This window comes from Podarcis vaucheri (genome assembly GCF_965113315.1).
Source record: "Podarcis vaucheri genome assembly, chromosome: 17".
NCBI classification, from domain to species: domain Eukaryota; kingdom Metazoa; phylum Chordata; class Lepidosauria; order Squamata; family Lacertidae; genus Podarcis; species Podarcis vaucheri.
In genome coordinates, this window is record NC_138755.1 from 8,894,389 (window position 1) to 8,909,807 (window position 15,419).

At 48.6% G+C, this 15,419-nt stretch overlaps 1 protein-coding gene across 1 annotated transcript in view; it reads right to left on the bottom strand.

Moving 5' to 3' along the window:
- The window catches only part of LOC309522327 (venom factor-like), a 69,054-nt gene that overhangs the window by 35,809 nt on the left and 17,826 nt on the right, over nt 1-15,419 (bottom strand). The window contains exons 12-20 of the mRNA XM_082205591.1: nt 15,200-15,412; nt 13,735-13,929; nt 9,963-10,124; nt 9,714-9,843; nt 8,565-8,636; nt 5,996-6,196; nt 4,882-4,993; nt 2,294-2,379; nt 2,009-2,148 (exon numbers count right to left, since the gene is read on the bottom strand). Coding sequence (XP_082061717.1) covers nt 2,009-2,148; nt 2,294-2,379; nt 4,882-4,993; nt 5,996-6,196; nt 8,565-8,636; nt 9,714-9,843; nt 9,963-10,124; nt 13,735-13,929; nt 15,200-15,412 — 1,311 coding nt within the window. The remainder of the gene's footprint in view (nt 1-2,008; nt 2,149-2,293; nt 2,380-4,881; nt 4,994-5,995; nt 6,197-8,564; nt 8,637-9,713; nt 9,844-9,962; nt 10,125-13,734; nt 13,930-15,199; nt 15,413-15,419) is intronic.

Consider the following 15,419-nt stretch of genomic DNA (forward strand, 5'->3'; position numbering starts at 1 on the left):
CACCTCCATAGGTTCCACCCCCCCTCCTGGCGGAGGTGTGGATTGCGCACGCGCTGCCTCCCTGGGAACGAAGGAGAAACTTCTCGCTGCTTCGCGCCCTCCGCGTCCTTCGTCTCTGCACCATGGGCGTTCTTCCAGTCTCACCCCCACAGTCAGCGCCCTCTGGACCACCTCCTGCGTGCTCCGGGGCCTCTCCCCCCTCGCAATTTCGTCTTTAACAGCACTGCTCAGACCCTCCCAGAACAGGTCTCTGACTGGAGGTGAATCTCGGTCCCATTCCAAGGCACTGACCAGCGCAAAAAAGCGGGCGTGATACTGCCGTACGCTCGCCCTCCCTTGTCTCAGTCCATGTATCTCCCGTCGAGCAAGATCCACGTCAATGGTAGATAAAAAGCACGCATCCATCGCTTTGATAAAGGCATCTGCACTCTGAAGCGCCGGATCTTTATCCCTCCACAAATTGCGCAGCCACGCTTTAGCATCCCCATGCAAATGGGATAGTATAAACCCCACTTTCTCTTCCTCATCTCTAAAGTCTTTTGCTAGCAGTTGCAGTGCGCACATTACGTCTGCTCGAAAATTGGGGTACTGTTGTAAATTCCCATCAAAGTGAGCCACAAGCCCTCCTGCTCTCCGTGCCAACCCAACCCCCTCCGGTCTGGGTCCCGGTTGCCCTTGCTTAACCAACGCTTCAAACCTGGCGTGGAGATCTCTGTAGGCGGCCGCAGCATCCTGTTCCCTTTTCTTGGATGCCAGTACCTCTGCGTTCAACTGGGTCACTGCCTGTTGCAGCGCTGAAATTTTCTCGGCTTCCGTCATCTCTGCCAACCTTTGTGAGCTTGCTCCCAAACACCAATTTCCTCCTCTCACTGCTTCTGCCTCCGCTGCGAGGTTTCAGATGTCCGAAGCTTTTCGGAGACGGGTCTTACTGTCAGGGCTGCCACCCAGTCCCAGCTCACATAGGACCACGCTAGCCAGCGTTCACGTTATAAGAGTCTTTATTGGGTTACAGGTTCCATTTCCGAACTGCAATGTGCAGCCCTACGTCTTCTATGTCAGACCGGCGAAGACCCGTCTGAGTCTCCGCCTCTTGCACACCAGCTTAATACCCTAGCCTTGCTCCACCTCCTGCGCCTTTCCCTCCGTCTCTGGGTCCTTCTGCCCCCCGGGGTCTCTTCTTTCCTACTCTCTTCTGACGCGGACCCCCCGGACCCTTCCGCCTCCTTGCGGCGGGCTTTGGGACCTGGCTCACTCTCCGGGCTGCTCACTGTGCCAGCTTCCGCTGCATTTGAACTTGGCGCGCGCGCCCAACTTTCTACCTTCCTCTTGACCGTTTCGTCGCTCCCTGAGGTGGGCGTGACTACTCCTGACTCATGCCCTCCCTCCTGCTGAAAGCCTCCGGAACCCGATGTCTGGTCCCCTTTCTCCCCGCTGCTCCCAGCTGGGCACGTGGGGCCCGATCTCCAGCTGCTGCTCTCTGATCCCTCTCTGGCCCCTTCTTCCTGGGGTGTCCCCCTGCTTTCCCCCCTTGCTCTGACCGCTGGCGCTCCCTTCTGGGAATCCTCGGATTCACTGGACAGGCTCGGTGATCTCGGGTCGTCATCCCCACTCATCCTTCCTTCGTATTCCTCCCCCTCGCTCTCTGTCTCCTCCCTTCTCTGCGTCTCTGCTCCTGAACCCCTGACAGCGCTCATCTTACTTTTTGCGTTTTTAACCTTCTTTAGGGATTGGCAGGAAGTGGGATAGTGTATGTACTATTAACATCCTCACCACTGGTGGAGGAAAAATGGGCTTTTCCACATTTTGTGCTTAAAGCTAGCAAGATCATTTACTTCAGTTCATATTCTATAGGATCTTAACTGAATTCCTCAAATGCTTGCGGTATATCTAAGCCATTTTTCATTAAGAACCCAACAGTGTAAAAATAAACACAATACACCACAAAACAAACTGCACAAAACATAAAATCATCACTATCAAATAACCCTGTTGAAAGGTAATCACTTACTACGATATCTTCATGCCTATAGTTGTAGAGAACAGCACGGATCTCCACCTGTTCATTCCTCACTACTGAATAAGGTAGCCGTAGATCCATGAAGAAGTCCTTCATGACAGTTATCTCGTAAGGGTCAGCCGCACAGATCCCTGCAAGGAGAGCCAATGGGAAAGGAAGGAGGTTGAGAATCAAAAGAAGCTGAACAACACCTACCTAAGGTGTTTACTGAGGTGGACATAGCCTGCTTTCATCTCCCCAGCCCCTGCCTTCCACCTGCTGTCAAGAATTCCTCACCTTTTGTGTTTGAAACGCTCACAGCCACCACCTCCCAAGTCGTGATGGAATCCTTCAGGAAAAGAGACACTGTCTTGGATGAGACCCTGGATTCAGAGAGAAAGGTGCCATGTTATATTTGTGTGTAGCTGAAGACTAAGATGGAACAAGAACACAGGAGCTGCCTGGGCAGGGGCGCACACCACGTTGTGGGACAGGGGGCGACTGCATCCTTCTCAGGTGCCCTTCAGCTGGAAGGGGCATGGTCACTCAGGTGCCCTGTGATCCCAGGGTCTTTTAACCAGCAAGTAGAAGCTAGGGATGGGCAAATCGACCAGTTTCAGTATCTCTCAGTTGCCCACATTTCCACACCATCCTTTATTGTTGTTGCTTTTAAGTCACCAGATAATTTATTACAGTCAAAGACCAGCTCGCATAACACAATAAAAACAGCGTACATAAAGATAAAATATACAGTCAGAGCAGATTGCAGCAATAGCTCATGAGTTAAAATTCAGGTATATACATACACCCGTACAACTGAGATTTGGGCTACCATAAAATTTGACCCTGAGGCACCCCAAAGGGCGACTTCAGCATTTCCCTAGTAAGCTATTTTATTCTAGAGGATGATCTGTGCCTACAAATCTGGGCGCAGAATCTGGCTACCAGCCAGGTGGTCTTGTGATCTTTGCCTAAGAGGAGAGAATTAAGTTTAGACTTGTCTGAAAGATCGGCAAGCCTCTTCAGCAAAGGATCAATGGTGTCTCTATGAATCTCAACATAAAAAGGACATCTAAAAATATATATGTTCGGGGGTTCCTATTTCCCCGAACGGGCAGGCATAAAGTCACTGTGCGTACGGGACTCTTCTATAGGAGCCTTCCAGAACCGGTGAGGGCAAGGCCGAGCTTCTAGCAAGAGTGAAAGCCCTTCTTGCGTTTCTGGATGTGAGGAAATAGAGATATGTTGCTGGAGTGGCTACATATTTCCCATTTTCTATGATTTCATAATTGGGGACCCTTGTACAGTCCTGTTGTTAAGTCACCATAAAAACTCATCAGTATTTTAACGCAAACTTCTCCTAATATACACATTTTTGCAACCATTTTTCCCTCGTAAAGGGATTTTTATGCATACTTCACCTAGCATGTGCATCGTGTACACATTACTTGTTTAGAGAACTGCAAGCACAATTTGGAGAAGTGTGAATCGCTAAGGAAGGCTGTTCTTTGTTTTCCATATTGTTTCAGGAAGTGTGAATTAGGGAGAGTTGTCATATACCTGGGAATTCCCAGACATGTCCGCTTGGTGGGGGGTCCTACATTCCCATTTGGGGGGAATTTTAAAGGAAATGTCCTGGTTTCAATTTCTTACATGTGGTTCTGGTGTGGTTCTTTTTGTGTCTGGATTATTACCTCTTGAAATATGGCAGGTAGGTTTTAATTTGAAACTGAACCAAATTTCTTCCTCACACCTAACTGAAATCCACCCTTTCCGAAGCTTGGTGTTCAAACTAGTAGGCAAGAGCTCAGGTGCAATACTTTTGGCAACTTCCCTTCCCTTTCACGTAGTCAGGGAGGAGGATCTTTCCTTTCCATTCCATTTCTAGGATGAGGAACCTGGAAGCAGAGCCATCTCTAGAGACAAGACTGATTTCCCATCCATGCTTGCATTGTGTGAGACAGGCAAATTTGCCTCAAAAGCAGAGCAATTAAGTTTTGCATCATCCTTGCTTTTGCTCTTTGATAAACTGAAAGCTAAATTTACATGATGCGTTTACATAAGCTTTATCCCATTTTAGCCCTTATGTTGTTGTTGTTGTTTAGTCGTTTAGTCATGTCCGATTCTTTGTGACCCCATGGACCAGAGCACGCCAGGCACTCCTGTCTTCCACTGCCTCCCGCAGTTTGGTCAAACTCATGCTGGTAGCTTCGAGAACACTATCCAGTCATCTCGTCCTCTGTCGTCCTCTTCTCATTGTGCCCTCCATCTTTCCCAACATCAGGGTCTTTTCTAGGGAGTCTTCTCTTCTCATGAGGTGGCCAAAGTATTGGAGTCTCAGCTTCACGATCTGTCCTTCCAGTGAGCACTCAGGGCTGATTTCCTTCAGAATGGATAGGTTTGATCTTCTTGCATTCCACGGGACTCTCAAGAGTCTCCTCCAGCACCATAATTCAAAAGCATCAATTCTTTGGTGATCAGCCTTCTTTATGGTCCAGCTCTCACTTCCATACATCTACTGGGAAAACCATAGCTACTGGGAAAACCATAGCTTTAACTATACGGACCTTTGTTGGCAAGGTAATGTCTCTGCTCTTTAAGATGCTGTCTAGGTTCTTAGCCCTTATAGCATTCTCTAAAGGATCCTGGGAATTGTAGTTTGGTGAAGGCACTGATGATTACTCCTTTCAAGATTCCTAGTCTTTGGGAAGAAGGAATTATTTTCAAACTAGATATACAGCACAATCCTGTACATGTCTACCCAGAAGCAATTCCCATTGTGCTAATGGAATTTACTTCCTGTAAGGGAGTATAGGAATGCTGCCTAAGTCTATAGAGCAGACAGTGTTCTCCAAAGAAGAATTCAGCCATAAAAAACTTTATACCCATGATCGTTAGGAGGTGCAGTCAGAATTTCTGTTTGCCACAACCAGCTCTCTGGGAACTCAGTCCTAGAGACAATCTCTTCATCCGATAAGAACTCATCGTCAATGTCACCTGGGGAAAAAGGAGACACAGATTTATCAATGGTAAAGGTAAAGGTAAAGGGAAGACGTGGGTGGCACTGTGGTCTAAACTACTGAGCCTAGGGCTTGCCGATCAGAAGGTCAGCAGTTCGAATCCCCACAACAGCGTGAGCTCTCGTTGCTCGGTCCCTGCTCCTGCCAACCTAGCAGTTCGAAAGCACACCAGTGCAAATAGATAAATAGGTACCGCTCCAGCGGGAAGGTAAACAGTGTTTGGTTAGCCTTAGTCATGCTGGCCACATGACCTGGAAAAACTGTGTGCGGACAAACGCTGGCTCCCTCAGCCAGTAAAGTGAGATGAGCTCTGCAACCCCAGAGTCATTCGCAACTGGACTTAACTGTCAGGGGTCCTTTACCTTTTTAAAGGTAAAGGGCCCCTGGACGGTTAAGCCCAGTCAAAGGCGATGATGAGGTTGCAGCGCTCATCTCGCTTTCAGGCCGAGGGAGCCGGCGTTTGTCCACAGACAGCTTTCCAGGTCATGTGGCCAGCATGACTAAACCACTTCTGGCGCAACAGAACACCGTGATAGAAACCAGAGCGCATGGAAATGCTGTTTACCTTCCTGCTGAAGCCTATTTATCTACTTGCACTGGCATGCTTTTGAACTGCTAGGTTGGGAGGAGCAGGGACAGAGCAACGGGAGCTCACTCCGCTGCGGGGATTCGAACCACTGACCTTCCAATTGGCAAGCCCAAGAGGCTCAGTGGTTTAGACCACAGAGCCACCCGTGTCCCTATGTAACCAAGCTATGACTACTTGAACAAGCTATGTCTCTTGAAGAGGTGACAAATATGGACCCAGAACTTGAATTCTGGTGGGCGCAGGTGGGTCAGCTCAACACTGCCCAGGTCTCAGTACTGCAAGCCAGATTGGCACCCTCGTAGGAAAGGATTTTGCAGCTCGCTAACCAAGTTGTCCATCTCCCCAATATTGCGCCCCTGAATTTTTATTAGTCACAAAAATTCTACTTGCTTCTTGCCAACTGCAGTTCATCTTCCCGTCTGTTTGCATCCTTTATGGTTCTGATGTAGCGGCAACATTCCAGGAAGACATTCTGGCACTCAGTCTGATCCACAATGTATTGTGCCCGCTTCTCACAGCTGTGGCCCATGGGGTTGTCGTGCATTCCATCTTCACAGCACTTTCTTAGCACCCGATCCTGATATTGGCCGGCTGCAACATGCAAACATCATGAAATATCAAAGAATGTCTGTTCCCCACACCAGTGTTGTTCTACTGCTCATAACAGGAGTCAGAAGAAAGCTAAAATACAGATAAATGTTATGAATAAGCTACTAATTACCACGTCCTATTCTGGTCTGCTTCCAGGGAGATATGAAATGTGCTTTGAATTTTTGCTAGTTTTTATAGATTACCATTTTATGATACTGCTTTATTGTTTACATCAGGGTCCTTGGCAGGCTAATTCCCTTCCCTTCTTTTCCACAACCTCTTTCTCTCAACTCCAACAGCCTCCCAATTTCCATAAGTCCTGAATGTTACTACATATATGTCCTTAATAGGCCATCTTGCAGGTAGGAATTAAAACTTCCATTTCCTTTTCAAATGCCAACTATTATACTCCTACATACCTAGGGAGTCCCCCGAGTAAGCAGAAATTACTACCATTGAGGGGTGTGTGTGTTGCCCAATTCACTTCCAAACCGATAGGCAGTGGATTGCTTAGTGTGATATTAGAGAGAATGAGAGTCAGGCCACTGGTACAGCACTGTCAACTCTGACTGGCAGCTCCTCTTCAAGGTCTTTCCCAGCCTTACTGAGATATTTTTAAACTGGGGTTACTGGGGATTGAGCCTGATTCCTTCTGCATGCAGTGTGCGTGCTCCTTCACTACACCAGTGTTTCCCACCACTGTTCCGCGGCACACTAGTTTTCGATTGGGGCGCCGTCACTAGATGACCTCTGGGGTTCCCTCCCTCCCTCCCGCTCTGCGCCTCCCTCCTCCTCCTCCGGGGAGGCCCTTCCTGGCTCTCGGCCAAGGCTTGGCGGCTGCCACTCACTCGCTCGCCCACCCGTCCCTCCATCCCTGCAGCCAGCCTCTCCCCCTCCGTCCCCGGCGCGGGGGCCGCTGGGATCCGTAGTCCCCTCGCCCTTGGGCTCCGCGCCCGCGCGGGGTGCGCGAACTATGTTTCCCAGCATGGCCTGGCGGGCCGGGCGTTTTGTTTGAAGCGCTCTTCTCCCGGCCATGGAATGAGCGCGGCGGCGGCGGCCGGGCGGGCAGGGGCTCTTCCGCGCAGACCCCACGCAGCCTGCCTGCACCCCCGCGGAGATCGGGCGGCAGGATGGAGCCCGGGGATCCCCGCGGAGGCGGAGGCTGCCCCCCAGGTAGGGCTGCGTCGGGGGGGGGGGTTTATTTTTGCAATGCTGCATCCGCGCCGGAGGGGACGCATCGGACCGCGGGGAGACCCCTTGGCGGGCGTGCAAGGCAATACATGCATGCAGGCGTTGCATGGAGTGCAGTGCAATGCAATGGCAACACGGCGCCCTGCATGCATGCATGCAACTTCCACCGGTGCTCCGGACTTGGCAGGTGAGGGGGGTCCCCAGTGGGCGGCAGAGAGAGCCGGGAGGGCGAAGGGGAGCCAGGGGGAGCAGCGCTGCTCCCCGAGCCGAGCCCGGGGGGAAACTTCGGCGTCGTTGCGCCGGGTGTTGGAAGCAGAGGCTGGCGGGGGCCCCTCACCTGCAAAACCTGGTCGCCTCTCATATATTTCGTGCATTGCATTCATCGCCCGCTTTCTCCTCCAAGGAGCTCCCGGGGGCGCGCGTGGTTCTCCCCGTGTTATCCTCGCAACAACAGCCCTGCGAGGTGGGTCAGGCGAGTGGCCCAAGGGAGCACCCAGGGATTCTCCTGGCCAGGTGGGGTGATTTGAACCCTGCTCTCTGCCCGGTCTTCGTCCTCATTTAGCCTCCACAAGTGCATGACTGTGCATGACTGAGGTTTTCCCCTCTCGTCTTGGCTATGGTGTGAGTCTGTGCTGTTAATTAATGGGGTTCTGCCTTCGGAGAAGATGAGCCAGCCCTCAAGGAGGTGATTATGTAATTTGCTAGCAATTCATGTCCCTCCCGGCGTGACGCTGCGCGCTGACGTCACAGGGCTGTAATGGTGGTGTGCCTCGAGATTTTTTTCATGAAACAAGTGTGCCTTTGCCCAAAAAAGGTTGGGAAACACTGCACTACACAATGAGGTCCTCCACAATAATTTCTACAGGAGTTCTTGGCTTTTCCTCTTGTTGTTGATACTGAGGTACAATGAGATACTTGCTTGATGGACAGTGATCTTTCTCTGTCAGACACTAGCCTGTTCCCTGAGAGAGCAGGAACTGGAAGCCACCTCAAAGGGAGAAGAAAATCCATCCACAGTGGGGACCATGCATGAGTATCAACAATCAATCCCCAGTGCTAAAGCTGAACAGGCACAATTTTCTTCCACTCTTGTGGCCATTAGATGTTACCTTTTCAATCTGGCTCAAATTATTTTGATTTCCCGTGGCAAATGGAGCCTTTGCCGTGCATCACATACCTTTGCTTGCTTTGGATTCAATGAGCTGTACAGAGCGGCGTCGGCGTCTTGCAGGCTGAGGGCACTTTGAATCTGGAGTAGAAAAGGGAGGAACAGGAAGTAATTGTTTGGAACTGAAATAAGCGCCACTGTATTCTAATTCTTGTGGAGACTGACTTTATGCGTGTAGACATAAAAGTGGTTCCCACCGAGTCCAATTATGTAAGGCTTAACTACATCTTACACATGTGACAATGAACTCCTGATAGCTGCCATTTCTCATTAAGACATCTTACAGGGGGTGCAATGTGGAGTATTGCTGATTGCCCTGGTTGTTGAAGCTCTTTCTTAGAAATAGCAGTCTTCTGAGATTTTTCATGTGTATTGACATATCACACAGTGGGGGGTAGTGGGACAGTTCAGTCCAAGAACCTGCACCCCCACCCCACCCCCTGTCTGGCATCCTGGGGCATCATGCTAGGGCTTGAGCCAGAAAAGAGTCTAGGCCCTGATAATAATAATAAAATAATAATAATAATAATAATAATAATAATAATAATAATAATAATAATTTATTTATTTATACCCCGCCCTTCCTGGTTCAAAAACCAGGCTCAGGGCGGCTAACAACAAATTTAAAACACTTAATTATAAAAGTAGCATAAACACAGTATAAAAACATGAATAACAATATTCAATATTGACATCCCACCAGATGTCAAAGAGAAAAATAACTACCAAACTTTTAGAAGACATCTAAAGGCAGCCCTGTTTAGGGAAGCTTTTAATGTTTAATAGGTTATTGTATTTTAGTGTTTTGTTGGAAGACGCCCAGAGTGGCTGGGGGGACCCAGCTAGATGGACGGGGTATAAATTATTATTATTATTGTTATTGTTATTATTTTCAAAATTCAAAAATCAATTTAGGGGAAATAAGCTTTAGGTAATCCCCAGGGCTAGCTGGCTGAATTGGTCCTACTTGGGCCGGCGAGGAGGCCAGGGGAGAATTAGCTGTGGGGTTTCAGAGTGGGTGATCTTCATAAAAGGGGAGGGGGAGGGAAGAGAAAGGAAATAAAAGATCAGGCTGAATTCAAATTAAAGGTGAAAGGTCTTTCTCACACTGGAACTCCTTTGCCATCTCACCGGCACCAACACCCTCCCCAATAATACCTGCTCTCTGTTGCGTGGAAAGCTTATTGCTGGTCACCAGAGCAAGTCCAGCATCTTCAAACACCCCCAGATTGTTCCTGCCACTGCCGGCTGTACATCCAATGTCACTCTTTTCCACTGAGTCCCATATCTGGTACGGAGGAGGCACAAGGTGATAGAAAAAATAAATGTATATGCCCAGCATGTTTCCAGTTGTAGTGGGAGGATCAAAATCCCACTGCTCCCACCCCAAGGAATTTCTCGCCTCACCTTCGTTTGGGTAAGCTTGTGTTTCTTGTTTAGCACATAGACGCCTTTGTCCACGGCCACAAGACCAACCCGAGCATTTGGATCGCCTTCCAGTTTGATTTTCATTTGAGTTCCTGGCTGGTGAATCCGGTTGTCTGCCTCAGTTGCACCTTTCACAACCAGCTGTTTGGACAAAGGAAACCAAGTGGTTTAGTTTCATACATATCCATTCAGATATTCATTCCCATTTCCATCTGGGATAGAATAGAATCATAGAATCATAGAGTTGGAAGAGACCACAAGGGCCATCGAGTCCAACCCCCTGCCAAGCAGGAAACACCATCAGAGCACTCCTGACATCTGGTTGTCAAGCCTCTGCTTAAAGACCTCCAAAGTAGGAGACTCCACCACACTCCTTGGCAGCAAATTCCACTGTCGAACAGCTCTTACTGTCAGGAAGTTCTTCCTAATGTTTAGGTGGAATCTTCTTTCTTGTAGTTTGGTTCCATTGCTCCGTGTCCGCTTCTCTGGAGGAGCAGCAAACAACCTTTCGGCCTCCTCTATGTGACATCCTTTTATATATTTGAACATGGCTATCATATCACCCCTTAACCTCCTCTTCTCCAAGCTAAACATGCCCAGCTCCCTTAGCCGTTCCTCATAAGGCATCGTTTCCAGGCCTTTGACCATTTTGGTTGCCCTCCTCTGGACACGTTCCAGTTTGTCAGTGTCCTTCTTGAACTGTGGTGCCCAGAACTGGACACAGTACTCCAGGTGAGGTCTGACCAGAGCAGAATACAGTGGCACTATTACTTCCCTTGATCTAGATGCTATACTCCTATTGATGCAGCCCAGAATTGCATTGGCTTTTTTAGCTGCCGCGTCACACTGTTGGCTCATGTCAAGTTTGTGATCAACCAAGACTCCTAGATCCTTTTCACATGTACTGCTCTCAAGCCAGGTGTCACCCATCTTGTATTTGTGCCTCTCATTTTTTTTGCCCAAGTGCAATACTTTACATTTCTCCCTGTTAAAATTCATCTTGTTTGTTTTTGCCCAGTTCTCTAACCTGTCAAGGTCGTTTTGAAGGGTGATCCTGTCCTCTGGGGTGTTAGCCACCCCTCCCAGTTTGGTGTCATCTGCAAATTTGATCAGGATGCCCTTGAGTCCATCATCCAAGTCGTTGATAAAGATGTTGAATAAGACCGGGCCCAAGACAGAACCCTGTGGCACCCCACTAGTCACTCTTCTCCAGGATGAAGAGGAACCATTGATGAGAACCCTTTGGGTTCGGTCAGTCAACCAGTTACAAATCCACTGAGTGGTAGCATAGTCATTTTCCGCTCAGCTGCAATTAGTATATTTTTTGTATTCTGTTTTGTATTCTGCTGATGTGGAAATATACATACTTTGAACCGTTTCATATGTAGCACACAATAAACATGCATATCTCAGTCATCAACAGTTATTTACAAATCAGTTACTTTCCCTGCACATCTCCAAATAAATGAATTCCCAAAGGAATAGCCCTTTTAGTATTTTCCAACAACAAGAGCCTTGCACACCACAGACAAAGATAATTTAGTGGCTATGGGCCCAATCGCAAAGCCATATATGGCGGCAAACCTAACAATGTCTACTTGGAAGTCCTACTGCATTTAGCAAGACTTACTCCAACTTAAGTGAGGCTAGGTTTGCAGCCACTCTTGCTACCTGGATTCCACAGTTCAATATAAACTTGTCATTCTACCTCATTTCCCTTACCCAGGCATTGGGGAGGGACAGTTAAGTAATATGTCAAGAAAACTTGGGATGCTTCTTTGCTACTTCTGCCCCCGGGTCAGGCCTGACTCGGGAGTGGAACTGAGGCCGGCTGGCAGCGTTGGGCTGCCACATGAGGAAGCTGCTTCTGCAGCTCCCCTGTGTGCCAGATATTAGGATACTGATGTTCCGTTTCACCTAAACAGATGTGTGGAGCTGTTGTATGCAGTGGCGTAGCGTGGGGGGTGCCAGGGGTGCCAGCCGCACCGGGCGCAACATCTGGGGGGCGCGAGTCCAGAGGGAAGGGACAAGTTCCTTCCTCCGCCGGGCTCCCCGCCGCCACCGCCAGCCTTGAGCCCTAGCGCGCACACGCCACCACCACCCCCCGCGGCCGCTGCGGCTGCGCTCCACTCACTGCTCGCAGGAGGAGCAGCCGCTGCAGCAGCGCCGACGCCGCCACCAACGCCTGGTCAGGCACGGGCAGCCTCCACACCCCGACGCCGCCGGCATCCCCTCGGCCCAGCCACAGGCGGCGGCTGCTTCTGCCGACTGGGAGGGAGGAGAGCTCCGAGGGGCCTCGCCGCGCCCTGCGCTCCCCAAGACCCTCCGAGAGGAAGCCGGCGGGCGGGCGAGGGTCTCCCGGCAGAAGGGGGCGCCGCTGGCTCCGGCTCTCAGCCGCGGGGGGGGGGGCGAGGACGGAGCACGGCTGGAAGCCCCCGGACCCGGCCGGGAGGAGGAGAGGCGCTCGCCAAGCTGGGATCTGGAGGTCCACCCAAGGAGAGGAGGGGGCGGGGAGGCGCCCGAGGGGAGGGGGCTTCGGCTGCCTCGGCCCGCGGGGGCTCCGCAAATAATAAATTTAATAAATTCCTGCTGAGCCTTTGGGGGGGTCCTTGGCTCCTTCGCTCGCCCCCAGCCCCAGTGGCGTAGCGTGGGGGTGCAGGGGGGCCGGGCGCAACATCGGGGGGGGCGCTCGCACTCCAGTGTTAGGGGGCGCAAATTACTTGCCTTGCCCCGGGTGCTGACAACCCACGCTACGCCACTGGTTGTATGTCACGTGTCTGTTTACATTCCATCACAGCTTGCTGGGAACTTCCGTTGTGTACAGCTTTTCCTTATGCTTTTTGCTCTTAGACATGAAGGAGAGCAGATATGTTTTCTTTGTCTTGGTGTATGCTGAATAAACTGCTCGTAAATATGTTTTACACATGCGTCTGTCCGCCCTTCTGTTGCAAAGAGTTAATTACTCTGCTGATTAGAGCGTGCTCCAGCTTCTGAAGAGTTTTGAAGCTGCAGGTTGCTGTTTGATGCTGTTTCAAGGACCGGAGTTCGCCCGGCTACTGGCCAGTGGGCTGGAGCCAGCTAGGGGCCTGCCAAATGCCCCCGTTCCCTTGGATAAATCCCAACACCAGAGACAGGCCCTGAAGGCCTGACTTGGGCACAGCTTCCCTCCCCACAGCTCTGGCCTTGATGAAGGAGCCTCATTGCGCCCCCTCAAAAAAATGTGCCCGGGGCCACAGCCCCTCCAACCACCCACGCTACGCCACTGCTTCCTCTGTCTCTCTTGTCTTTTTGCCCCTGGATTAATGTTTTAGTTTGGACCCAAAAAAGATATTTGACAATAATCTTTGTAGTTTTCTTTATAAACTCTGATAAAATTTATGTTTCTAAAAAGAAAACTCCCTCACAAAATTCAGAGAAATGTGCATTTCCAAGGATAGCTGCATTTTGGTTCTCGTATCGTGTTAGGAAGTGCAAATTCAGTAAGTTTGCATTAAAATAAGAACTGAATTCATCTCCCTTCCCTAGTGTTGGGTTATTTACAAGTTATTAAAGGTGAATATATTTGCATGCATGTTGTTAGGTTCTACTCATTTTCCAACTAGAAACCGAACAGTTTTGTGGGGGAAACTCTCAAGTCATATGCTCTGAAAAGCTTTGAGTAGGGGAAGAGTTACTTTACACCTTTGATATGGCTGTAGGAAGAAGAAGGCTTGCGCTGATGTTGTAGGAATCCATGAGAAGAGCAACTTACCGTTCCCATGCAGGTATCCTTTACATCCACCCAGACGGAGTCGGCCACAATCTCATTGTTCGCCACTTGGTAGTAAGCCACAATCCGGAAGGAAGGGATGAGATCCGGGGTGATGGGCAAGGAAATGGTCACCAGATTTTGTCCTGGTGCTTTGGGCTGCCTTCCAACCCTGAACACCTTCCCCTTAGTCAAGATCTGATGGTTGAAGAAGCCATTATTGTTTAACATGAAGGGAGCTAAGAAGCACTGATTTGTTTAAAGACTATTTATTCAAATATGCTAAGATAAATTAAATAGAAATACTTGCGAAATAGGCTAAGGATTTAAATATGTAAAATTATAAAACAATATGTTTAAAGTTAAGATGAAAATAGATAAAGATGTTAAGAGGATTAAGTAAATTTTATGAGATAGTATTTTGGAAAACGGTTACAATCATATACAATGAAATTCAGTCAAGGGAATTTGAGGAAGTCATTTAATTATGATATTAACATTGGACCAATTTTGGTTATGATGTGTGTTGGTTTGTTTGTTTAAAAATGTGGGAAATTAATTTAAAAAATTGAGGGGGAAAAAGAAGCACTGATTTGTTTGAACAATGTGATGCTGCCATGGAGAAGCTCTATTCAACAATATGTGTCATACAAATGTTTTTCTCCACCTCATGCAGAACTGTGACATGGAAGAGTTTACTTATTTTTGTGGGCTCCGTATAAGTGCCAAAATCACATGAAACTGTCCTCAACCCACAAAGGGCCATTGCTGTAGGAAAGATTGCTGAACCCTACTTATCCTTTAATTTTTTAAAATATTTTTTTTTCTGGTACAGATTTTCCACATTCATACATTAACCAATACAACAATACATTGATCATTGACTTCCCTTCACCCCTTCAACATGGTTCATTTTAGTTATCAATTACTACTGAATATTCTAATTACTCCCATTCACCCCCCTCATTATTTCTCTACTTGATTTATACTGCTGAATTTACTCTAATCCTGTTAATGCCTTAACCTGTTTACAATGATTCTTCAGATATGCTACAAACACTTTCCAATCTTCCTTAAAAGTCTTTTCTTCCTGGTCTCTTCTTAGTTAAAGCTTGCTAATTCTACATACTCCACAAATTTCAGCTGCCTCTTCTCCCTTGTTGGTACTGTTCCCTTTCTCCATTTCTGAGCATATATCATTCAGGCTGCCATAGTTGCATAGAGAAACAAGTTCTTTTGATCACTGGGTACATCTGACCCTATTATTCCTAAAAGAAAGGCTTCCAGTCTTTTTACAAAATACCTTTTAAATATCTCCCCTCATTTCATTATATAACACCTCCCTGCTTCTCCATGAGGACTAGGCGCATGGCTGAAGACTTCCCTCTTCCCTCTCTCACCAAGACCTTCAATATTAACAGGTGTATGGAGACTTGGCCCTCAGGCTTCCATTCTGCCCAGTACTTACCATATAGGTGAAATATTGGATTTGATTCAGTACTTGTTGGTTGTTGCCCTTCACGTTGAAATTGATAGGCAAGTTGTCTCCAGCCTTGAGCTCCGTAGCTGTGACTGCCAAATGGAGAAAGTTTCCAGATCCTCCTTGGGTCTGGTACGCTGTAGCTATCATGGTCTTGGTTGCCTGACGTTCATTTAAAAGTTGGGGATCTCTGGTTTTTACCTACAGA